Consider the following 27,250-nt stretch of genomic DNA (forward strand, 5'->3'; position numbering starts at 1 on the left):
AAATGGGAAACCACTCTAGTATCTTTGCCAACTGCTAAGGATTTCTGAGAATCAGACATGACTGAATTAATTGAACCACCTATAGTGAGTGAGAAAAAAGACTCATATTATTTAGATTCTTCACAATATTAAACATCTGGATGTTTAAATATAACCTGACATTTGGCATCTATATGACAAATACACAAATATACTTGGAGATATTTCTGTAATATTTTCCTTAATATTCCCTAGGATTTAGTTTTTGAAGCCATGACCTCATTTGGCTAAATAGTCCCTTGGATGAGAGAGTCTGATTTATGCAGTATCAAAGGGTTAGAATGTTTTGAACAAGATGAATGTTATAAAGGTGTTCAGAGTGTCCTGGTCCCTATGGAAAGATTTTGAGTTGAATACACTTGATTTTTCTTTTTAGGTCTAGACCTAAGATTTTTTTTGTAGAGAATTTTTAGTTTAGAAATCCCCTCTACCTGCTCAGATATGAAACTATTCAACCTATAGACTTAAAAGTGTTGCTTGGGATAATAAGAGAGTAAATAATTTGCCCAACAGTATGCACCAAAAGACAAACTTTAATTCAATTCAATTTTTAAAAAATTAGTAAATATCTACTATGTACCAGGCATAGTGCTAAGTGCTGGGTATTGAAAAAGAGGCCTCTAAGAACAGAGCATCTTTCCCCTCTGTTTCTTCTTCCCCAAAAAGGACTTTAAACCCATCTACTTTTATTTATCTATAGGAAGAATACTTCTCAGGTTACATATTTTTCTTTATACTCATATCATAGAAACTATTCAGTAGTGATAGATATCAGTAATATGATAAACACTATTAACACATTTTGGGGACAACTAGTTTATAGTTCTGGTTTATTTCAGGACCTAAAGCACAAACTACAGTAAACATCCACCAGAAACTTACAGTTTAGCTGGAGAGACAACTTTTTTCTCATTATAAATATTAATAAGAACAAACCTTTTTCATTTGGATAGCATAGTGTGCAAAGAATTTTGGCGTTCATTCTCTCTCACTTGAGCCTCACATAAATTACCCCACAAAGTAGATGCTGTAAGTTTTATTTCCTGAATTTTATACTTGAGGAAACTGAGGCCCACTAACATTAAGTAACTTCTCAATCGAACAGTTAATAATCTAGGATTTGATCCCAGGGCTTCCAACTCCAATGACTCACTTTTTTTTCCATTAGGAGAGTGTTTGTGATAAAGAGCTAAATTGGACATTACAGAGAACAGGACTTTATCTAAGGTGCTAATAGAATGATAGTATCTCCATTTGGTCACATTACCAGCTATGAGAATAGCTACTCTAATACTTTCAAAAGAGAGTGCAGTCCTTCATACATCCCATTTATCAGAAGATAAGGTGATACTTTTGTTTAATTCACTGTCTTTTAGGCATTTAGTCTCTATAGTTCTCTTTTTTTGAGTTATTATCATGTCAATTTTATAACATCTTTAGACCCACAAACCTACATCCCTAAATTCATACATTCTCCAAAATAAGGGAGTCAAATTTGTTCATATAATAATATTTTATTTAAATAGCATTCTATGATTTTTGAATTGCTTCCAAAATCCATTATCTCAAAGGATCATCACATTATCCTTGGAAAACAGGCAGGTCAAGTATTGTAATCTCCATTTTACTGACAAGAAATTAAATTTCTGGGAAATTAAATGGCCTACTCAAAGTCAAGGTCACGTAATTAGTAAATGATATCAGGACATGAACTTCTGCTATTTCCAGTACCCCAAACCACAGTGCCTCTGCCCTCAGAGATTAATGTTCCTTTGGAAATTTGTGAAGCAGTCTCATTTTTCCAATTCCATCACTTTGTAAAATTTTACAGTTTTTCCTGTACTCATGGAAAAAGTTACGGAGAATGAATTAGCTGGGAATATTATTCCAGGGAATAATTAGTCAAGCAGAGAAGAAGCAAAGTTCCTATTGAGATTAATTAGTTGATTTGCCTTCTGATTGTTAAATATTGTGAACCTTTCACAATAACTGTGAATAGAGTGAGTACAGTCTTTCCTTTATCCATCTCTTCATAGTACTTTACCCCACCTTGATTTGCATTATATTCTGCAATATCAGGTATAGTACTGTATTGTATTGTATTTGAATTGTACACAAAGGTGTAACCTCCTTGCTAGATTTTTTCCAAAAGGATTTAAATCATCTTTAATTCATTTCTTCATCTCTCCAATGCTGAGTTTTATATTTATATTTAGTTTCTAATTGACATTTAGTTGACATAATAAATATCAAAGGATAAATAAATGAGTGGACAGTTGGATTGATGAATAAATGAATGTTCATAGAATCACAAGATCATATATTTAGTCAATTAATCAATAAATACTAATTAAGTACCTGCTATAGGTCAGGCACTGTGCTAATTGCTGGGGATTAAAAAAAAAAAGGAAAAAAGACACAATGTAAAAGGAGAGACAACATGTAAATAATTATGTACAAATAAGATATATGCTGGACAAACTGGAGGTCATCTCAGAAGGAAGACACTAGAATTAAGGAGGATGAAGAAAAGCTTCTTGAAGAAGATAAGATTTTAGCTAGGACTTGCAAGCATGGAAACCAGCAGGCAGAAATGAGGAGGGAGAGGATTCCAGACATGTGGTGAAAGAAGGGAGGGAAGTACAGCTCAGGAAAAAATCCTCAGAATTATAGATGAAATATACCTTTAAGATGATCTAGTCCAATTCCCTCCTACTATGGCTAACAGAGATGAACTAACTTGCCTATTATCCATTTGCTATTGATAAATGGTAGCCCTGGATTTTGAACTCAGGTAATAGGACTTCATAGCTCTAGAGCTGGAAATGACCTCAGAAGTCATTTTGTCCAACCCTCTCATTTTACAAATGAGAAAATTAAGGTCCAGGGAAGTTAATGGACCTTCCCAAAATCACCAAAAGTACAGTGATGGAATTTAAAGCCAAGTCCTGTCAGTCCAAAGCAGTTTTTTTTCAATTGTATTCTCCCATTCTTCCTCCTCTTCTTCAAATTCTGCATTGTTTTCTCCGTACAATACATGCTACATCCCTAAAATAGTAAGTCAGTCATTATGTATCGATTAAATACCTACTGTGTGCCAGATACTGTCCTAAATCTCACTATTGAAGCTCCTTGGATGTAATATTATGTTAATATTATAGCTAATTGATAGACCTGATTTTCATTATGTGTCAAAGTTCTCTATCAATGAATCTGGGAAACCATGTAAAATAATCTTTGAGAGAAAAATAGAGGTGGTGTTTTAAGTTAAGAACTAGAGTATAAATACACTTGGTCTCATGAAGGTAGTAGGTTTGGAGTAATCTCAGGAAAAGCTGTTCTCAACACTACAATGTGCAAAGGAGACATATTTTGGAGCAGTTCCCTTATCCATAACTGATCATCAGAAAGATCCTGGAGTTGTCTGATGAGACTCACTCTTTTATTTCTCTCTAACTACTATTTCTCATTTTGTCAATTATATTATAAAATATAACATGAATGATGGAGTCCTAGAGACACTAAAATAGATATACTAATGTGATTTCTGTCTTTTTCTCACTGATAGGTGCTGATTCTTCAAATTCTCAACCTACAGGTAGGACACATTATATGTGAGTGAAAAACTAGCTACCATCTGGCCTAAATGTTGTTATTGGTATTCAGTCATTCCACTTGTATCCAACTCTTCACGACCCTATTTGGGGTTTTCTTGAAAAAGATACTCCAGCACATCTTATAGATGAGGAAACTGAGGCAAACAGGATTAAGTGACTTGCCCAGTGTCACACAGAGATTGTTGTTTGTCCTTCGTTCTGAAAGACTTGACTTCAGAGAAATAATGCCATGACATGCAAGTTCACCGGATTTAGGTGAGGGAGGGCTGTGCAAGGTCACCAGACTCACTTCTCCTCTAGAGCCATCAGTGTCCAGTGGCCAGATCTAGATCAGGACCACTGGAGATGGCTCTAAATGTCCTCGCCTAGGACTCTATGTACTATGGCATCACCTACCTGTGTAATAGAGTTTAAAAGAGATCAAAAGAGACACTTGGGCTGCCTTTATGTGCGTAAGTTCCAATACAGCCAAAGCTGCTGGCGAGAACATGGTAGAATGGACAGAATTTGGAGGAGTCTAGTCCCAACTCTGCTACTTAGTAGTCATGTACTGGAAAGAAGTCTTTTAGTATTGTGAGCCTTGGTTTCCAAAAAAGTAGTTACTATCTGCCTTTTCAAGGAATGATGGCATTATTAATATTATTATCACCAAAAAATATTTTATATAAGAAATCACAAGCAAATATTTTGAAAGCTATAAAATACATGAAAGGCATCATTATTAATATTATTATCACCCACAAAAAAGGATTTTATATCAGAAAACAGTTTCCATGTGTTGCCTTCAGCACTAAATGATGGCCTTGGCTATGCAGAATGGATTACAGAGAATCTCCACAGTGAAGCACCCAGTACAATAAATCTCTCTTTCTTTTGTAAATATAAGCAGGTCTGGGTTTCAATGGTTGGAAATGAGGACTTATAATTTGCGTCTCATTTCCTACCTCTATCACTTGCTTTGATTAGCTCACAAAGGGGAGCAATTACTAATCTATCTGAAAGAGTAGAAAACTTGGAATAATTTTTAAAACCAAACATTTGCTATTTCAGTTTGACTTTAAAACTCCTAAGCAGATTTTTAAAATTCTCTATGAATAAACTGTAAAGTATGTGCTTGAAAGCTGACTTTAGCATGCATTTTTTCCCATATCACCATTGGAGGTTGTTGTTGAAAATCAAATATCTACTTAAATTGATTATGTAGCAAAGCGATACTATTTTCCTTCCTAACTAAAGGGACCTTTTGGATGAAAGTTTGTGTTATTTTGTTTTGTTTCTTGTATTCATTCTGTTTCCTTGAGTTCTTTTGTGCTGAATCCTCTAATAGGAATGTGGTGTAGCAATGTGGCACAGCAGAAAGGAGTAGTTAGGTGGTGCTATAGTGCATGGAGTACTGGGCCTGGAGTCAAGAAAACTCATCTTCCTGAGTTCAAATCCTACCTCAGACACTTACTAGTTATGTAACTCTGGGCAAGTCACTTAACTCTGTTTGCCTCAGTTTCCTCATCTGCAAAATGAGCTAGAGAAGGAAATGGCAAACACTCCAACATCTTTGCCAAAGAGACTCCAAATAAAATAGTTGAACTTAGCTGGGAAAGGGGAAAAAACAGCAGGAAGAAGTTTAGACTTGGATTCAGGAAACAAAAAACAAAAATAAATTCAGGTCCTACAATTATTATCTATATGACATTTGTATAAATTTGTACTAGTTTCTTGGGGTTTAGTTTCATTCTTTAAAAAATGAAACAATGAGATTAAGCATCTTCTCTAAATTCATTTATCACATTACATCTATGATCCAGCATGAATTCAAAAATCATTAACATTTACTATTCCTTATTTTCCTGAATTTATTTTTCGTATTCATAATTTTGATTCAGCAACAATAATGTTTTCTGTTTATAACGAACATTCAATTCCCAAGCCATCATTGATAATAATTGCTGAACCACTCAGCAACTGTACTGTGAGGTAGATCTGTGATGACTGCACTAGCACCCAGGATACCTTAGAATCAGCCAGAGTCAGGATAAGCAAAAATCCTTAGTCTCTATTCTTGGTTTTTAGGGGTAAAAGTGAAGGGGATCTTCTGCAACCTCCCGTCTACTGCAAAAGTGACCCTGACTAGTCTTCCTCCACCCCCTCGTCCCTCCTACAATTCTCTGTATACACTAATCATCGAGTCAGACAGGATAGTGGGTAGGGCCATTTTCCAAGCATATGCCCATAGAGCATTGTCCAATCAGTAGTTAACCTCAAGTACTTGGCTGTCCTGACCTCAGTGCATCGACTCAAGGTTTCAGCCCTCTACATAGATCAATATTATTACATAAACTAATTATTGGAGCATCAGATTAATTTTCTATGAAATATTACACTTTTTACATTTATAAAAGAATTTAAGTATATTAAGTTAAAGAATTTAAGTATATTAAGTATATTTAAGTTAAAAGCTATCTTGTAAGTCAATGAATGCTCCATCCATTCATCCATCCATCCATTCATTCAACAAATATTTAAATATCTGCTATGGACGAGGCACTATGCTATAAACTCTGGGGATTAAAAGACAACATTAAGAACAGTTCACATTCAACAATCTCATATCAGTTCAAAGTCCAATCTATAGTTAAAGAATTAGATTCAATGTCATTAAGTAATAATGTACCATTATATATTTCCCATCTATGAAAAATATACCTCAAATCTAAGAAATCTAGTGATTTCTAAATCTAAGAAAAGCACTGAACCTTATTTTAGGTCCATTCTCAAGTCAAGTCTTCTTGCAAACATCCCATGAGAGGATAAAAACAAAATTTTAATATAAGCATCTGACCCTTATCTAATGGGTTCTGATGTTTCTCTCATATCCAGAAGATGGCAAAGTTTATTGGGGCTTAAGTAATATTGATATTGTCTTGCTTCTAATGTTCAATAATATGGTAACAAACCAGTCAGTAAATGTGTTTTTTTCTGTATTGTAGCTCATGAAAATTCAGTCCCTTCTAAACCTCAAGGTAAGATATATTTTTCATGAAATCTCTGTTTTTTTTACAATCAGAGTATACTCCTTCATAAAGAAAAAGGAAGGATAACTGAAGGGTTAAAATTCCTACAAAGCTATCTGTTTCTATTTCAAAGAAACAAACACCTTTACATAGCACATTTTTCTTGTAATACTCTTTTTAGACAATATTTCATTTATTATTCACAAGAACACAAATCATACGTGATTACTAGCTTCTTTACTCTACAGATGAGGAAACTGAGGTTCAGGAAATTAAGTAACCTACCCATGATCACTTACAGCTAGTAATTGGTGAAATCAGATCTCAAAGTAAGATTTTCTATCTCAAAGTTCTGTACTTTAAAGCACACACACACACACACAGAGAGAGAGAGAGAGAGAGAGAGAGAGAGAGAGAGAGAAAGAGAGAGATAGACAGACAGTCAGAGACAGAGAGACAGAGATTTATTTTATTATATAAGCATTTATTAAGTGCTTACTATGTACTGAAGTTTTTGAACAGTAGGGTAACAGGGTCAGATCTATCTTTAAGAATATCAATTTGGAAACTTGAGGATGATAGATTACAAGCAGAGAGACTAGATGAAATCTATTAGCAGATTAAAATATTAAAAGAAGATTAATGCAAAGGTGAAAGGCAAGAGATAAGATGGTTGTGAGGTGACTGGTGAAATCTTTCATACAGATGTAAGAGGATTTGAGAAGATGGAATAGATTTCTTCTTAGTGATCATCTCTAGTACTTTTTTTTAGAAGTTACATCTTGCCTGATATGTCATGTCATTCTTCAATTAATTGTTTGTTTACACTTTCTGACAACCCTAAGGGATTTTTGATAAGATTTGGGTTTTAGACTGAGGATTTTGCTCAGTACAAAATTAAAGAATTGCATTTTTCTTTTCTTACATAACCCAAATTGATTCTATTATATCCCAGTAATTTCTTGTTAAATACTGCTGTAACTTTTTAATAAAAAGGCAGAAAAAAGAGAGAAGCATTTAGTAAGTGATTATTATGTGCCAAGAATTGGGTTAAGCACTTTATAAATATTATCTCTAGTGATCTTTATGAGGTAGATGATATTATCACCTCTATTTTACAATTGAAGAAACTGAGACAGACAGAGGTTAAGTTTCTTGCCCAGGATCATATAACTAGTTAGTGTCTAGAACTAGATTTAATTCATGGCTTCATATGGCTCTTCTAACCTTTGTAATATGTAAATACTTTTACTGGACCTAACTTCAACCATAGAACCATTGTTTCATAAGGACTAGATTAATTATAATACCCTAAAGCTATTTTCAGATCAGCTAGCATTAGCATAAAGTGATAAAGTCTGATGCCTAGAGTTATGTTGAGCAAAAAAAAATCAGCTACTAACATAATTCATAATTTTCATATAATCCCCCAAGGGAACTCAGTTGTATTTTTAATCTATAGTATGGAGGAACTCTATATGTATATGGATGTGGGGACTGTATGATGTCAGGAGCTGAGGGGAGAGAAATAAGACTGGAAAAATAGGTTATTGAAAGAGAAAGGACTCCCATTAATAAAAGGAAGAAGGAATATTGATTGCCTGGAAAGTTAAATTAAAGACTAAAATTTTGCTTTCTTTGTGTTCAGGAGAATGGGCACCAGTGAAGCTAGTAGGAGGTAAAGGAAGATGTTTGGGACGAGTTGAAATTTATTACCAAGGAGAATGGGGAACGGTGTGTGACGATCTCTGGGATATGAAGCAAGCAAATGTTGTGTGCAGGCAACTAGGATGTGGCTGGGCCATTTCAGCCCCAAGTGAGGCCCATTTTGGGCAAGGTTCTGGGAAAATTCTTCTGGACAATGTGCACTGTAAGGGAGATGAAAATTATCTTGAACAGTGTTCCCATATAGGCTGGCTTTCCCACAACTGTGGCCATGGAGAAGATGCCAGTGTCATCTGTTCAGGTAACTTCTAAAGCTATTTCTCAATAGTCTATCTTTTCAAGTGGAAAATATTCTAATAATTAGTTGAAAACCTTAAAACCTGGCTAGTCATTGACTGATACCCAGAGTTTTATTTTCTCTCAATGTTTCCAGATGCTGAAAATTCATCTGTTACACTATCAGGTAAGGGAAGAAAAAATGATTAAATACTCATATAGTAGATGAAAACAGAAGGGAAAGAGAAACAGATAAGGAGAAAGATGTGGGGCAAGAGTGGGAGAAAGGAGAGTCCTGGGACTGTGTGGAATTATGGAGAAAGCCAGCTACTGAGTTAGAACGACGGTTTCTAGGTCTGCTGCTGACTCATCCTGGCTAAGTAACACTGGACAAGTCACTCACATTTCTAGTCAGAGGTCCAGGAAATTCTCTACTATTAAAGTTGCATAAGAATTGATCATCTGTATTGATAGATGGAGTTTCCTCACTGTGGAGGACTAAGCAATAGAGAGCAAGGGTCCAAACTATTTATCTATCTTTCTGTCTGTTTGTCTATCTGTCTGTCTGTCAATCTATTTATCTGTCTTTCCATATGTCTCTCTGTCTGACTGTCTTTCTGTCTGTCAATCTACCTGTCCCTAAGTGTCCCATCCACCTATCTGTCTATCTATCTGTCTGTCTGTCTATCTATCCATCTGTCTCTATCTGTCCTATCTGTCTTTCTGTCAATATATCTATCTGTCTCTCTGTCCATCTATCTGTTTGTCTGTCTATGTTTTTCTATACATCTATCTATATAGGTATAGATATATATGTATATATAGATATATATTCAGATATGTATTTATATATATAGACATACATACATACACATGTATATGTATGTTTACATGTGTGTATATATCCCCAAACTTAATCATTATTGTGTAATGGTAGGGATGTTGTATCTTATCTTTATTGGACTTTCCTAACATCCACAATGCATTTCTATTTTCTCAGGTCATGGTCAAAATATTTCAGAGTTAGTCACCTACTCATTTTACAAATAAGAAAACAAGGATTCAGAGAAGTGAAATAAGGAAATAATAGGAAGAATCAGAAAAGTTTTCCAGTTTCACCTGTCATTAATTATTTCATTTTAATGTCTGTATATTTCTAAAATGTCAAAAACAAAATAATCCTATGGAAATGCATCTAAAAGCAAAATATGATTTTGTGGGAGGTGTTTGGGATTTTGAGCTCTGGCTTGGTGGTTTGTGACATGATCCGAAATGGTATGACTAAAACAAAGCACAGGACTTAGAGTCTAAAAACTTAGGTTTGAGTTCTCACTCATGGAGTACTTATTAATTGTGTGCCCTTGAGGAAATCACTTGATCTCTGTGATTTTAATAGGTAGCATGTGGATAATATCAGAGAAAGTGTACCTGATAACCAATAATAGCCAGCATTTATATAACATTTCAAGGTTTGCAAAGTGCTTTACAAATATCTCATTTTATCCTCACAACAATCATGGGAGGTAGGTACTATCCTTATTCCCTTATTAAAGATATGGAAACTAAGACAGAGAGGAGGACGTAACTTGCTCAGGGTCTTCATTTCAACTAGTTAAGAGTTTGGGGATGTATTCCACTTGTTCCTGACTTTAAATCCTACACTCTATCCTTTGAACCACATGCCTGCTTGTTAAACCTTTGAATCCTAAAGCATTATAAAAATGTAAAGTATAACAAGGTGACATTTAGTGACTATAAGATCAGCCTGAGGCATTTACGAAATAAGCAAAATTTGTCTTTTTGTGTGTGTGTGTATATGTATGTGGCACCTGGATGGAATTTTGGGGATTATTTAATTCAATGCCCTAGTTTTTGTAAAAACAGGGAACTTCAGGCTTAGGAAAGTAGGTCTTATCCAAGCTATGTCCAATATATGATGAAAGCAGATTTAAATTGGGACTTTAATGGTATCTCTCATCCACCTTATGTACACAAAGGGTCCATTGTTCTTACAATGCCTCTTAACTTGCCAACACAACACATCATGTCCCTTCCCCCAGGTCTACTTTCCCCAGGAAGCTCCCAAACTATCTCCCATCCTCTAAATTCTCCTTCTGCCAAGCAAAACTCCTATTCCCCCACTGCTCTGATCTCAGCGAGGCACCAGATTGAAAATGATAGATAGAGCCACCATAAAATAGCATTGGATTTGACAGATTCTGGATCTCCTCCATCTCTGATATTCTGTTATTCTGTATTAGTGGTTTAAAATGTTCTCTATACATATAAATACCTTCAGGGAATATCAATTTTAAGAAGGCTGGAAGCAGCACTGAATTAAGCCAAAGGAATATTTCAAATGATTAATTTAAATAGTATGGACAGGAGGGAGGTTTTTGGAGGAGGAGTAAAGATAGGAGATATGTCCCACATTTAGATGACCACCTGGTTGGTTATAGTCCTTCATTCTCAAAGAGGACCAAAATGATATCACTCTGTTGGAGTCATGTGTCCAGCTGTGGTTGATCAGACCAATAGGAGCTTGGAAGTCTCTACCACAGAACGAGAATAAAAAGTCCATATGAACATTTGGGTGCAGATGTCAAAATTTGTGCATCTCACAGTTCTTTAGAACTACTGCAATTCTGCTTTACTCACAGAGTACAGCACTTTTTTTGACACAGGCATGCCATAAGGGGGAATTCTTTACCAGCATGTCCCATGTCACATAATCAATTCTAAAGTACTTCAGAGAGAGATCTTGGCAATGTACTGCCAATATACGAGCTCTTTCCTGAATGATATCATCCAAGAAATCAAATCTTTGCAAGGAAGGAAATATTCTCTCATTTTCATAATTGCTCTGTTAGCCTAAATCTATGACCCTTCAATCATACCTTCTTAAATCTAAACTCTTCTAAGAATGGGTAACATGAGCCAGAAATTAATTTATTTAATTTCCTTTGTATTTCATGCCATGAATGAATATAATGCACCAAAATTATGTAGTTGTTGACTACCTTTATTCTTTCTGCTTACTCTGACAGGTCTTCCACTTGCTGCTCCTACAATGATGAGTGGTGAGCTTCCTATCAACTTTGTGCTTATTAATGCTGTATATGTCATTTAATTTATCATGTTTTATTATCATCATCTAACTGAAATTCTAGAGAAAATAAGTAAGGGAATCTTCTAAGAGACCAATTGGTAATCAGGGAACTAGTCTTTCCAACCAAAATGCTCACTAAAAATTTGTATTCTAAGCCTAAGTTTTACTAACCAAAAATTATTTCATATTTTGCAGTCCTACCAGTTTACTGGTGGTACACTGGACTCACAAAAAGGAAAATCTGTGTCCCACTTCAGGCACTTACTGTTTGAGGCTAAACAAACTACTTAAACACTTGAGCCTCAGTTTCCTTAGTTGTTAAGAAGGATACTAAGAGCAACTTCCTACCTCACAATCATTATCAACATCACAAAACATCACATGTTGTGATGATCAAATACGATAACATTTGGACAATACTCTGTTTACCTTAAAGCAGTCAGTCCATAGCATTTATTAAGTACGGACTATGTGCCAAACTCTGTGCTACAGGACTCTATAAATATCAGCTATCACTATTATTAGTTAATGTAATCAGGTAGAATAGCAATCAATAATTGTCACTCTTCTAGGAAATCTTGGTGGAGACCAAGCACAGATAGGTAAAGGCCAGCCCAAGAGCAAACAGTGTATTTATTGCTTGTTGAAAGATAAATGAAAATTTATCTTTCTTTACACTTTTAAGCATCTTGCTGAAACAAGAATATGTCTGTTTATTCATTTGTAAAATAATAATGTTTGTTGTGCCTCCACCCTCCCAAGAGTTTTTATAAAGATCAATGGTCTGATAAATGTGAAAATATTTTGTCACCCCAATTGTACCCTACAGATGTAAGGCTTGTTATATTCAGGAGGTAGAAGTGAGAATGTAGATAACACAGAAGAGCCAATTTCCACTATTTTTTATTAAAGTTTTTTTATTTTCAATACATATGCATTGATAATTTTTCAACGTTTATCCTTGCTAATAAACCTTGTGTTTCAAATTTACCCCCCTTCTCTCAACACTCTCCCCTAGATGGCAAGTAATCCAATATTTGTTAAACATGTTAAAATAGATGTTAAATCCAATATATGTATATATTTATACAATTATCTTGATGCACAAGGAAAAAAAGGAAAAAAATGAGAAAGAAAACAAAATTCAAGCAAACAACAACAAAAAGAGTGAAAATGTATGCTGTGATCCACACTCAGTCCACACAATCTCTCTCTGGGTGGAGATAGCTCTCTTCATCACAAGATCAGTGGAAGTGGCTTCAATCATCTCATTGCTGAAAAGAGTCACGTCCATCAGAATTGATCATCGTATAATTTTGTTGACAATTTCCACTATTAAAACTCATTTTCACTTCACTCTAATCCTGTGAAATAAGTACTATAATCATCTATCTCCTTTTCCTTTTATAGATGAGGAAACTAAGTTTTAGGAAAAGCAAGTAACTTCCATGATAATATTACTATTAAAAATAAGGGATAGGGTTTTCATTCAGCTGTTTCCTCACTCTAAGTTGAGTACTTTGAAAGTGGTATCAAACTCAGAGAGAAATGGGGAACCCTGAACCCTACTTAAGGATTCCTGTCAGTTACATAAAGACTTAGAAAACTACATATTAACATTAACGTATTCTATTGTATTTTTATTTATTTTGTTAAATATTTTCCAATTACATTGTAATCTTGTTCTAGCAGCACTCAGGAATATTGCCTATTTCATGTGGCAATTGACTTTTTATTTCATTTTATTTTTCATGCAGTCCTATTTGGGATTGGCCATGTGTTTGACATCTCTGCACTATATTGCCATGTTGCCATTACTAGAAAAGCAACTTAAAGTGTGTAGTCTACTTACAGTGGGCCACAGATGTCATCTTTGTAGAAAAAGAAGAGAGCATTTATATATTTGCCAGAATTTTACTTAGTACATTGAAGCAGTAACTTGTTCATTAAAGCTAGTGATGAGACAATTAGAACTGCCTAATATAATTAGACAATAGAACAAAAGTACAAGAAGAAAAGCTGACAAAGCAATAGATATCTCAAATGAGTACTTCTTTATTTTAAAGGTTTTTTTTTTATTTTCAAAACATATGCATAGATTCAACATTCCCTCTTGCAAGACCTTGTGTTCCAAAGTTTTTTCTCCTTCCCTTCCTCCCACCCCTTCCTGATACGGAAAGTAATTCAATAAACATATGCAGTTCTTCCGTACATATTTCTGCAATTACCATGCTGCACAAGAAAAATCAGATCAAAAAGAGAAAAAAATTAGAAAGAAAACAAAATTCAAGCAAACAACAACAAAAAAGATGAAAATACTATGTTGTGATCCACCCTCAGTTCCCACAGTCCTCTTTCTGGGTGCAGAAGACTCTCTCCATAACAAGATCATTGGAACTGGCCTGAATCACCTCACTGTTGAAGTCAGGCTAGTACATATATTTATTTTTAAAAACAGTGGAACAAGTGGGAAACATTTAATATTTTCTATATGTGCTTCATTCCCTAACTTTCTATGGTTGTACAACATTTTGATAAGTTTATCTCTCTCATTCTTACCACTCTATCCAACCACAAAAATTTCATGACTCATGAGAACTTTATTGTAAATAAATAAACAGGAAATAGAGAACTTGATTATGAAGACATAAACTGGAAATTGAGGCAATAAATGGCACATGGGATAGAGCACCAGACCTAGAATCAGGAAAATTCATCTTCCTGAATTCAATTCAGGCTTCAGACACTTACTAACTGGATGACCCTGGGCAAATCATTTAACTCTATTTGCCTCAGTTTCCTCAGATGGGAAATGGATTGGAGAAGAAAATGGAAATCCACTCCACTATCTTTACCAAATGGGGTCATGAAGAGAAGAATGGGAACATGATCAAACAACAAATGGGAAACTGGTTCTAGGATTGATGATTCAATTAATTTTTAAAATATGTAATTAGTGCCTATTATATATGCCAGTCACTGAGTTGTTTCTGGCCCTCAAGAAGCTTACTTTCAACTAAGAAAGAAGTAAATATAAGAAAAGGTAATGAGAGAGAGAACATGAAGACCTGGAAATGGGAGTTATCAAAAGTTCTTATAATTGGTACTATCTGAAAAGGACTTTGAAAGATGACAGTGATAGTTGATTGATGATTAAAAAAATAAATAAATAACTTGTAAAATGTCTTCCTTCTACATTCAGGAAAATCTTCCTGTGGTGGTGTCATCTCAAATACATCTGGAGGAATTAGAAACCCTCCCCAAAATGAAATGCATGACAACATAACGTGTATTTGGGAAATAAAGACCAAGTCATCTAATCACATAATGCTGGCATTTCCTTATCTTAAGTAAGTATAAAGTACACTATCAACACAGTGTCATTCTAGTTTTTATAATTCCCATCATTAGTTCTCTAGAGTTTCTCTTTGACAAAAGGGAATAAAACATCTTATATTTTCATTTGAAATGAAATCTATGCTATATGTTTTGGTTAATTTCATTTTTAATTACAAAATGTTTAATGATGAGATGCTATTCAAAGTTCTAATTACAATCATTATTTTACTAAAATATTGTAGAATCAAAATATTATTTCATATAGATAGTCCATTGACTAGGACTTGGATTTTATTTTTTCATACAGAAATTTGCAGAGCAGAACTTTGTATGAATTTTACTCAGATTTCATAATGAAATTACAATTAGTTCCTTACATCTAGTGAAAGTGAATTTGAACTTTGTCTCAAGGCAATGAAATTTAGATAGTTTCAGAGAGCACCTATATTACTGCAGGATAGAAAAAACTAAATTTAGCCTGTTAAGATTTCATCTGTGTGCCCCTGATCCCCTGGTGATTTCTCCAGTCTGACTTACTGTACTCCTCACTCTGTGACCTCCTCAGCAGTGATCTAGTGGTGCCCCAGGATTCCCTACCCCATTTCCCAACAAACTAAATTTATCTTAAAAGAGTCATTTTTGACCATTCAGCCTAAGGACATTTTGTGAAATATGGAACAGCTGCAAAAATTATTTGTTATTCCTCTGGGAATAAAAATTAGCAGATTCATGTCACTTTCACAGATACAAGTGATCTCTTATTTATGAGTAGTTTTTATTCCAGAAGTTAATATGTTAGTGCAATTGTTTGGAATTCTGACTGCCTTTGACCATTGAATCAATATTATGATAAGCAATTAAGTTCCCAGTTCAGCTCATGAAAGCCTATTTAATCTATAATATAGTTGAACTCTGGTTTTAAGAGAACTATAATGAATTCTGAATCCAGAAAGTAGAGGAGGGCATGAGTATATTATATAGAAAGGAGAAAAAGGAAGGGAGGAAATGTTTATTCTTTTTCTGGCACAGGATTGGGCATAAGCAAAATTTTGAAATAAATACAATTTGTCCTTGGAATACTTCCATCTCCCTGCCCAATTCCTAGAGTTCTTGTTCAAGTCATCACTTACAATCTGTACTCCTAAAGAGGCAAGTCACACAATAATAACAACTCATATTTACATAGTGTTTTAAGTCATTTGATCCTCTCAGAAAATGTATGAACCAGGGTCTATTATTATCATCAATATTTTACAGATAAGGAAATTAAGGTTTAAGTAGTTAAATAACTTACCCATAATGACAGAGGCAGGAACACCACACAGTTCCCTCTGAATCCCAGTACAGCACTCATCTCACCATATTACACTGCCTTTCACTTATATAACTTCTCTCTTCCTCAGTTGACTGTTCTGTAAAGGGTAGGGGGAGGATAATAATAATATCTATTTTTCAGGGATACATAAGTCTAAAATAAGAAAATATAGGCAAAGTACCTGCAAATCTTAATGTGCCATTTAAATGTCAGAGTATCTGTGCCCATTTGATTCAGTACTATCATATTTAAAAACAAAATGTCTATAATTTACACAATATTTGTATAGTTCCCTAATAGAGAGAATGTGTATTTGCTTCCCTAGCCTGGACTGCACTAATGAATATTTTGAAATCCTGGATGGAGATCGATTTTCTTCTGATTCCTTGGGGAGAACTTGTAATGGGACCTACCTCACATACTCTTCTTCTTCTAACACAATGACACTTGTGTACTATCGCAATTACAACAATCTAGGAAAAAACTTTGTTGCTTATTATTATTCTGTAGCCAAAGGTAAGTATTTAAAAACAACAAGAAGACAATGTCCAATTTCACAGCAACATACTCTTTTGCACTTTATTAAGAAGCAAATATTGACATTCTACTCTGAATATGGTACTATACCAGGTGTTAGTAGGGATACAAAAGTGGTATGAGATATATACCATTCTTCCTGTTCCTCCTCCTTTTATTCCTCTTTCTCCTCCTCTTTCCCCCTCTTCTCCTCTTCTTCATCCTCCTACTATTATAACGATGACTACTATTATTATTGGTAATAATAATAATTTGCATTTATATGGTAACCTATAACTTACCAAAACTTTTCCTTAAAACAATTTGATTAGAGAGTTATATCTATATACAACTACAAATCAGGAAAGATCAAGGTAATTTTTTCCCCTGGAAGGGCTAACCTAAATATATTTTGTATTTTGTCTAGAACCCTGTCCTATGTGACATTAGAAATGTATATCATTCTGAAAAATCATCTGTTTTGATTTCATTTTCTTATGTTTTAAAAATATACAATTGATGATATGAGAGACAGTATAACATAATACATAAAAGAGCTAGCCCCTACCTCTAACACGTACTGGCTGCGTGACCCTGGGCAATTCACTTAAACTCATAGTACAAGAGGCAGTTGTATATAAAGCCTTTATGATACAGAAAGAAAAGGTACCAATCATTACTTTACTTATCACTATATTAGTGAAATGGATCTATAGATCCAGGTCCTTTACTAATATAAAATGTCACCAAAATGTGTCTGTAAGTGTTACTAGTATTAATAGTACTGTAGCCTCACAGTGATTGCAAGCCACATGATGTTTTTTCTTGTATTTACAGAAACTGTTTCCAAGGCACCCCATGTAATAAGTGAGTCATATTCCACTTTTAATTTACTTTTTATAAATATTTTATTTTATATTCTTACTTTATTGCTTAATGAGTATTAATAATTTATTTTATTCACTAATCAATTTCTATTTTCTTTAGTCAATCCCAATTTACAAATATTAGATGTTTCTGTACATGTTTTTAGAATGTAATTGCCCAACTATAATCATGTTGTGATTTTAAACAGTTTTAAATGGTGAGGTTTAACTTTTTAAACTATTTATTTATTGTAATCATAGTAATTGATAATATAATGATAACTGAAACTAATAATTCAATGTTCTACCAAAGAGGAAATACCTTTTATTAAAATACCCCCACATATATTGAGAAGAGTAAATGAAAGCAATTCTAATGAATCAGAAGAAAATAGTTATTTGAGTTCATCAACAAGGCATACATTTTGAATATTTCTGTTCATTGGATTCAGTTTCCTCATCTGTATAATAAGGAGATCAAACTATGTGATTTCTCATGTCCCTCACAATTCTAAAATTTTATGTTATACATTTAGCACTAGTAAGGATCTTATAGATTCAACACCCCAGTTTTATAGATGAAAAACCTGTTTCATTTAAGGTAACAAGGTAGTAAACAGAAAAGCTAGGATTATAATGTAGGTCCTTTGCCAGAGTCATAACTAGAAATAATTAGAAGTTTACCACAAGGAACCAGCATTTACAGAACACTGTCCACAATTGTACCTTCATCAGGTAAAATTAAAAAAAAATAATAACAACAAAAGCAAAACAACCTGAACTTTCACTGGGAAAAAATAAATTAAAGTAGGAAACTATGCAATAGAATGCTTTTTCCAACTTACCTCTGAAGACTGAAGATCTTTATTGAAACACTACCCTATTCCCTCCCCAGACAGCTGTCTTCTTAACAACAGTCTCATCACACCCTGGGATCTCTGCCGAAAGGAGCTGGTATCCCAGGGCTTAGGTCTTTCCACTGACAGGACCCCATAGGGCCTTATGTGCTAAGTTTTTTTTTCATCCTACAATTGAATTTAACTTATTATTTATCCCCACTCCTTTTTGTAGCTCTTGTCTAGGCTGCCAAAAAGACCAACTGTATCTCTATCCTCTGACTCCAGATCCAGTGTTCTCATCGCAATATTATTCTGCATTTGTTTTAAACACAGGATGACAATGATTAAAATTTATTAATTTTTTAAATGAATGGAAAGGGTAGAGCACGAATCAATCCTACTGGGTTCTAAAGCATAAAGTGAGAAATATGTTCAAAATAATGTCAGATCCTGAAGCAATGTATGGAAGCTGTAAAGAAGGAAACTTAGTTTTGATTAAAAGTGACTTCCCACTCTGGACCACCATCTTCAAAGAATCTCCACCATGCTCAATTCACTCCCAACTCTATTCAGTCTTCACACTTTTTTCTCCATTTCTTTCTAATTATCTTCCCATTGTGATGAAACCTCTTCCTTGATGTCCCATTCTCTAGATTGATGATTATCTCTCTAGGACCCCCTTTTCCAGCAAGGCTTCAGTTATGCTCTCAAAACCCTCTCTGGAGTTTTCCTTCTCTTTATCCACTGCTTTCCAGATCTTCTTATGTATTGGTGTTCTTCTATAAGAATGTAAATTTCAAGAGGTTAAAGACTACCTTATTTGCTTGTAGTTGTACCCCACTACATAGAACAATAACTTGTCACATAGAAAATGATTAGTTTATGCTTTATCTATCGATCGATCTATCATTTTGGGGCAGTACAATTAGATACTAATTTTAAAAGAAATTATATTTAATTTTTAAAGTCTCATTTTGTTTTGGGATTGGGGGGGTTTCTTGTATCCCCAGCCATTCCAACAACACCCAGAATAATTACAGCAAAAGCAGGTAAACAGCATGAACACCTATTTTGATTTACTAAATTGCTTTCTACCCCAGTGATTGGGTCCATGCAAAATCTGTACCATTTGTAGATTGATGTGTCTAAGACATCACCCAGTTGATTTGCTCCAAATACACTTATATAGTCAGGATCATTCAAAACAATGAGGAATAAAAATTCTGATTTCAAAGATGATGATGATGATGATGATGATGATGATTGATGATGATGATGATGATGATGATGGATTGGCTGCTTTTCATCCTCATGAAAAAGATCATAATTTTTCTACTAATGTTGTCCATGAGCCTCCATTTGGTAGAGTTTTCCCTTGGTTACCAATAAATCAGTCATAGTTAGTTTTTAGAAAAGGATACCATTTATACTAAGCATTTAATATATCATGAACAATTGCTATAGAAACATTACCCCAAGGATCTGGGACAAACTCCTACATAAATAGCTACAAGAACTGTTGGGAGAATGGTCCTAAACAACAAACAAAAGGAAGGCACATTTATAGAGAATGTGGATAGCAAAAGAATAACTCAGAAATCTTGATTACTGGAAATCCTTTTTCTTCTTCATAAATTCCTCATGGAAGCTTGGGAGGTAACTCTCTGATAAGCTCTGAAGATTAGTACCTTTGTAGAGTATCTTCCTTTTGTTCTTTAACATTTTAAAGAAAATAATATGTCACTCAAAGTATGCCTATTGTCTCTTATTCTTGGCCATGAAAAAAAAATCCATATTGAATTTGAACACTTCAGATTCTGAAGCTGGTATTCAACAAATTCTAGTGGTTCAACCTACCTCATTTAAATAACTATTTATTTATTTCACTGAGAAACCTTTGTCACATTCTAAGGACCACTGCAAATTAGTACCTCCATATCATCTGAATAAAATCATTTGGAGAAATAGGTTAACCACCAAAATAAAATGATGTTAATTAGTGACTTCAAGCAAAGTGAACAGTCAACTGCAATTTTTCAAGAAAGATAAACTTGATTTCAAGATTTGGAACTTAATTCCAATTATTTTTAAAAGACAGGATGGGATAGAATAATATTTTAGGATTCCTAGCTATTGGTTGAAAGAAAGGGAGTCATTGTGTTTCATAATAATAGTCAACCTATGTCTGTCTTTAGGAAACTGGCCAGAACTGAAACTTGTTGATGGTCCTGGGAAATGTGCAGGAAGAGTTGAAGTCCTTTATCAAGGGATCTGGGGCACTGTCTGTGATGACCTGTGGGATCTTAATGAAGCAGAAGTGGTGTGCAGACAGCTCAAATGTGGGCAAGCTGTTTCTGCACTAGGGAAGGCTCATTTTGGCCCAGGCTCAGGTGAAATTCTCTTGGACAATATGCAGTGTGCAGGAGTTGAACGTTACCTTGGGCAATGCTCCCATGCTGGTTGGTCTGAACACAACTGTGGTCACCATGAAGATGCCAGTGTCATCTGCTCAGGTACCCCTTCATCTGTCAAAAAACCCACTTCCTTCATTATATCTCCTTTAGAATAATTATATTGACATTCAAAAAAGATGACAAAGACAAAAAGAATAATTAAGTGAAAATTAGTTTGTTATACTAACTTGGAAATAATATTTCAGGTGCCAGATTTTCATAAATAATAAAATACTTGGGTTTGTTACTATTGAAATACCAACCCTTAACATATGTATAAAGTACTCAATGTTTACACTGAAAACATTAAGAAAAACAATGATTAGAACAATTAAGCCAAAACTCTTGATGGTTACATAAGAGAAGCTAGATATTTCCAGTGATTAAGTAATATATAAGTATGCAAGGAATTTGAGATTTTAGAAGAGTGAAGAGCTTCTAGTGGAGAAATTCTCTTCATCTCTGAAGATCTCAACTTGTCTATGTTTTAGTAGATAAATCCTGAGTTTTCCTGAGGTACATAAAATTAAGTGTTATACCCAAGATTACCCAATTACTAATCTTCAGAAAAGAAATTTGAATTCAGGTCTTCTTTATTCAAAATCCAACATTTTATCTATTACACCACACTGCCTCTTTTTTCAAGCTATTTAAGCAATACTTTGGAGCAAACATTTATGGAAGTTTTGTTTTCAACACTCTACATCTAAGTTAGCTTTAAGAAAATTATTACTCTCTTATTTCACTCATGGTCAATCTTATACAAAAGGAAATATCATAAACATGCTGCCTTAGTAAATGCTTAGCAAGAGACAATCTCAAATCTCTCTTACCTTTTTAATTTAAATTTTCTAAAAAACATTGATAGGCATTTTTTTATTTCTCCATATAAACAGATGCTGAAGTTTCAAAGGACAATCCAGGTATGTCTAAAATTAAATTTAAGAAACACGTAACGAGACATTGTTTATCCTATCTTGATATTGTTCCAAATTATATGTTTTTCCAGCACCTAATTCAATTTATATCAGTTCAAAAAGCATTTTGGTTACTCTTTAATTTAATTAAGCACTTCCAAAAACTGCAAAACTTCTATCAGACTTCCATTATGTCATTTAGTAAGATACTGGTTCAATGACCAAAAAATTGGGGGTTCAACAAAGTACCTGAAATTTCTCATGCTTGATTCTTTGGGGGCACTGTTGAATCAAAAGTTCTAGGTGTAGAATAATTACATTATTCCAAAGCCAAAACTAAGAGATTTGTCCCAAATTGCCAAAATTTAGAGATTGCTGACAGCATCTATACTCTATTAACAAGGGGCACAATAGAGCTAAGCATGAATTTAAAAGAATAATTAAACTAGGAAGTTACCTTATGAACTACTTTTCCCCTGCTATGGTTTCCCCCAACCATAGCAATGGGCAGAGATCTGTAAGCTCCAGTGTCCTGAAATCTTTATCCATTGCTGCAGGGTCTCTCTTACCACTGGGTCTCTTAAAATCTGAAATCTCACCCCCTACCTCTCCAAAACTTCTTAAACTGTATTTCTTTTGGTCACAAGAATTGCTCTCCATTCTTCTATTAATTCCATTCTTCTGGCCCAGTTAACAGAACCAGTGCTTGACTCATTTTGTAGAATTAAATTGTCATGAATACCAAAGGCTACAGTTTTGATAAAACACATGGGCCACAGAAATAAACTCTGTCTTATTGACTCAGACCACACATCTTTTCTCAGTCTTTTGCTCAGTAATATATTGAGAGCTCCTTGAAGACTGTCTTTGGACTCTTTTTGTATCCCTCAGTATTCAGCATGGTGCCTGGAACATTGCAGGTGTTTAATAAATGTCTACTAAAAGAATGAATGAATATTACTCATCACCAAGAGGAATGTATAAGAGATCATGTAGACAGCTCAACTTTAATGAATCCTCATTGCTGAAAAATCAAAGCACATATCTTACTAACAGCATCACATTTTGTAGACAAAATTGCACACTTGCCTTAAATGCAGTTCTGACCTCTTGTGAAGAAAGCACAAAGAAGCTTAATTCCCTGAGACCACAGTGACTGTATTAAAAATCTACAAGAAATATCAGGTACTCGCTCATCTGGCTCAATTAAAACAATTACTTCCCACCTCCAGGATTCTACTCTTCAAGGCACAGGTTACTAGAATCATCACATGAGAACTGGAAAGGACTTTAGAGATCACTTTATACAATCCCTTCATTTTAAGACAAAGGAATAAGGTAACTAACTTTCCCAAGATAGAAGTGAGTAACATTAGAAAGATTTAAATCTAGGCATCTGTTCCTACATCTTATTCATTTTTGTACGTCCAGCAGCTAACCCAGTGATTGATATGTAGTCTTTTCCCCATTATATCATATAATCCTTGTTATTAGAATAAAGTATCCATAGATTCACAATGAATACTTTTTTGTCTTTAGAAGACTGGCCAGAACTTCGCCTGGTGGGTGGTTCGGGGCAATGTGCAGGACGAGTGGAAGTCCATTATCAAGAAGTCTGGGGCACAGTTTGTGATGACCTGTGGGATCTAAATGAGGCTGAGGTGGTATGCAGACAGCTGGGGTGTGGACATGCTGTGTCAGCCCCTGGAGAAGCACACTTCGGCCCAGGCTCAGGAAACATCCTCTTGGACAATATGCAGTGTGCTGGGACTGAAGGCTACCTGGGTCAGTGCTCCCACTCTGGATGGTCCAACCATAACTGTGGTCATCATGAAGATGCTGGTGTCATCTGCTCAGGTATTTACTCTGTCAGAAAATCCATTTCTAAAGTCTCACTCAAATGCCGCGGTGTCTAAAAGTCACAGGGGCCCAAATTAGAAGTAACTCCAACCCTTTCTACCTTGCCTATTCATCCTTTACTAAGTGAATTGCTGAATAGCTCCAGTAAAAAATATTTTTTGTCATATTGCCCCATGCACAGCCTATCACTGCCCTTCAGAATTAATTCTAGCTTCTCATTTACTTTGTCTTTGCTTTTTTAAAATGCTATTTTATTTCTCTACACAAGCAGATGCAAGAAACTTCACTACTACACCTGCAGGTATGTCAAAAGCTATCTCATATTCTTATATCACAGTATAAGTTTCTGAGCTCTTCTAGTATGGTGGACTACTCTTGTTACACTTTTGCATCTTATCTTGTATTTATTAACATTCACTCATATACATGTCTTACTGCCCTTACTTCATTATAAATCCCATTAAGGAAGAGAAAATGTCTTATTCATTTTTGTATGTCCAACAGCTAACCCAGTGATTTATATGTAGTAAGTATTCTACATATTTTTATCTATAATGAAATGTTCAACCAAAAACTACATATGTATACATTAAATATACATATATGTCTACTTGTACATGTATAATAAATATTTATATAACAAAACTATACTTAGCTTAGTGAAATGTTCATCCAACAAATATCTGTTATTTAAATAACATACACACAAATATGTTGGTGAAACATTTCATGGAGCTAAGCATCAGTCATGAAAGAACGATCATTGTAGTTGGGTCAAAGATAAGGAATTAATTGTAATAGCATTACTGGAAGAGAAACTTCAGTGATGATGATGATAATGAGAAATGGCAGAGGGTTTTTTCCTATAAGTTTTAAAATCCACAACTTTAAAACTAACAAAGGCATACCCAGCAGTTCATAGAAGAAAGGCAGTGTTTCTCATAGCCTAGGACTCCTAGCATGACTTAGCTTCCTCAGCTTCATATGATCTCTTTCCTGTAACAACATCTAATAATCAGTCTTCTATGGGAAACAACAAGATGTAATAGTAAATTCTAATAATAATAATTCCCTCCATCTTTAGTCCTTACTACCTCTAACTGAACCCTAGTGCAGCTACTTCCCAGATAGTATCTTATACTATCTTATACTACTTAGTATCTTATAGATAGTATCTTATAAGATAGTATCTTATATTACTGAGGTTCCTCAGGATACAAGTGAGAGTGAAATGAGAGTAGGGGAATAATTCATGAAAGAGATGGATTCTGAGCAAATTTTTGTTCTCTAATGTTTAAAGTCTGAAAAACAAATTTCCTAAACTTCTTATAAAATCAGTAGCCGAATTTTATTTCTACTTTCAAATTTCAGAAAGATAGATATGTAGATGATGTATCAATAGATAGACAGTAGATAGTAGACAAATAAAATGTATAGATATATGCATAAAGCCACCACCATAGTTCAGGCCCTTGATACTTCCTTGAACTCATTGTATATATGTTCTTCAAATAGAGAAGGAAGAAGCAGATAGGTGGATTAAGGTGAAGGAACAAACTTAAAAGAATATCCATTTATTACTTGCCGCCTTTTTCTGGCCATACTAAGGACATTAGCTCTACCACAAATAAAATTTGAGTAAGATTGCTTAAGAAAAAATGATCCAAATAAAAAGCTAAGCAAATAAAAGTTTCCTTGATGATCAATAGTAGAATTAAGCCATATGCTTCCAATCTGGGGAGACCAGTGTAAATTCTTTTTTAAAGATACAGAATAAATTGGAGAAAATCACAGAAAGAAGATACTTACATTAAGGGTGATAGGGAAAGGCTTCTTGTAGAAGGTAAAATTTTAGCTGGGATTTGGTGATAATGAAATCAAAAGATAAAGGGGAGGGAGGGAATTCCAGTCCTGGGGGACAGTCAGTGAAATGCCCAGAACTGGAAGATCAACTGTTCTGTATGAAGACTATCAGAGGCCAGTGTTACTAGATTGTAGAGTATGTGGAGCAAAGTATAGAAAGGAAGAAAGTTACAAAGAGTTTAAAAAGTCAAACAGAGGATTTTATACTTGTTCCAAAAGGTAGTTGTTGAGAGTTTATTGAATGGGACTGGAAATGGGGTGGGTTAGTGATAGGGTTGGACCTAAATTTTAGGAACACCATTTTGATTGTTGAGAATTAAAAAATGGATTGTAGTGGGGGAGGGAGGAATTTGTGTGTTTATTTATTTTCCCTTAGGCTATTATTCATTTCCTTACTTCTCTTTCTAGGTTCTCCAGAAGTTTCCAAAGATTACACAAAAGGTATATCTTTTTTTTTTTATCTAAAATTTCAGAATGAAGTAATTCAAACTACCTTGATGGTAATAGAGATATCAATAACCCACCCACAGTGCTCTAGATTTTAGAATATGTCTTGAGACCCCTCCTTTGGGCATTCTATAGAATGGTGAGGGCTTGCCATAGTTAAGGAAAAAGAAAAGTGAGCTTATCTATGATTTTGTCGTAAACTATTGGGATAGTCAATGATTCAGGATAAAGCCGAGAAAAAAATCTCAATTATACACTTGCAGACCTACATTACAATTTTAAACATTAGGGAAATGAACAAATCACGCCTACTTACTTTTCAGCCTTATTTCACACAATTCTGTCTCACTTTATGATTCAACCAAACTGAACAATTTACTAATACTTCTTGTTCTTTTCCCACCTCTATCCCCCCCTCTTTTTTTTTTTTTTTTTTTTTTTTTTTTTACTGTTTTCCCATGGAGGAAAAGTGCTGCTTCATTTCCACATTCCAGTTAGAATTGTATTGATCCAATCTAAATACCATATCCTTTGGAAGGCCTACTTTGAACCCTCCCAGACTTCATAAATACCTTATTCATGCTCCTTCATAGGTTTATCATATTCCATTTTGCATTTCATTTATAAGAGTTTCTTTCCATTTTCTCCATACAGCTCTATTCTATACTGTTCTCTGCTCTATGGTTCTGCCATTCTCCTGAGCATCCAGGAGGCGGCTCTTGTTCCCTTTACTAGAGAATCAGTTTGCTAATCACTAGACCATGGAAGAGCATTGGAAGTGTGTTTAACTGATAAATAGCCTCAGATTTTTCTGTTGCATTCAATATGTTTTGAAGATTCACACAATTCCAGAACTCACACAAAAGCCATTTCTTAGAGGAACTTTCATAATCTTTCCATTCATTTTATCAGTAACCTTTTCCTCCAATTACATGTAATCTTATTGTCATTTCTGTTTTCTTCTCCCAAGCATTTATGTGTTATATATTCTGCTTGATCAATATTTTCTACCGAGTCTAAAAGGTCTAGGGATTCAGGAGGAATACTCAATTCTCCTTTTCCAGGTGTCCCTTCACCTACTCTCAACAACTCAATGATGAAATTACAATCACTTGGGTTTT

General features: G+C 34.4%; 1 protein-coding gene across 1 annotated transcript in view; it reads left to right on the forward strand.

The window, feature by feature from the left end:
* LOC100929866 (deleted in malignant brain tumors 1 protein-like) overlaps positions 1-27,250 on the forward strand; it is a 173,629-nt gene that overhangs the window by 50,627 nt on the left and 95,752 nt on the right. The window contains 9 exon segments of the mRNA XM_031949362.1: positions 3,608-3,637; positions 5,724-5,855; positions 6,641-6,673; positions 8,313-8,630; positions 8,763-8,792; positions 14,917-15,064; positions 16,694-16,884; positions 20,785-21,145; positions 23,497-23,816. Of these exon segments, the coding sequence (XP_031805222.1) occupies positions 3,608-3,637; positions 5,724-5,855; positions 6,641-6,673; positions 8,313-8,630; positions 8,763-8,792; positions 14,917-15,064; positions 16,694-16,884; positions 20,785-21,145; positions 23,497-23,816 (1,563 nt within the window).

The sequence above is a fragment of the Sarcophilus harrisii genome, chromosome 2 (assembly GCF_902635505.1).
Source record: "Sarcophilus harrisii chromosome 2, mSarHar1.11, whole genome shotgun sequence".
Classification (NCBI taxonomy): Eukaryota; Metazoa; Chordata; class Mammalia; order Dasyuromorphia; family Dasyuridae; genus Sarcophilus; species Sarcophilus harrisii.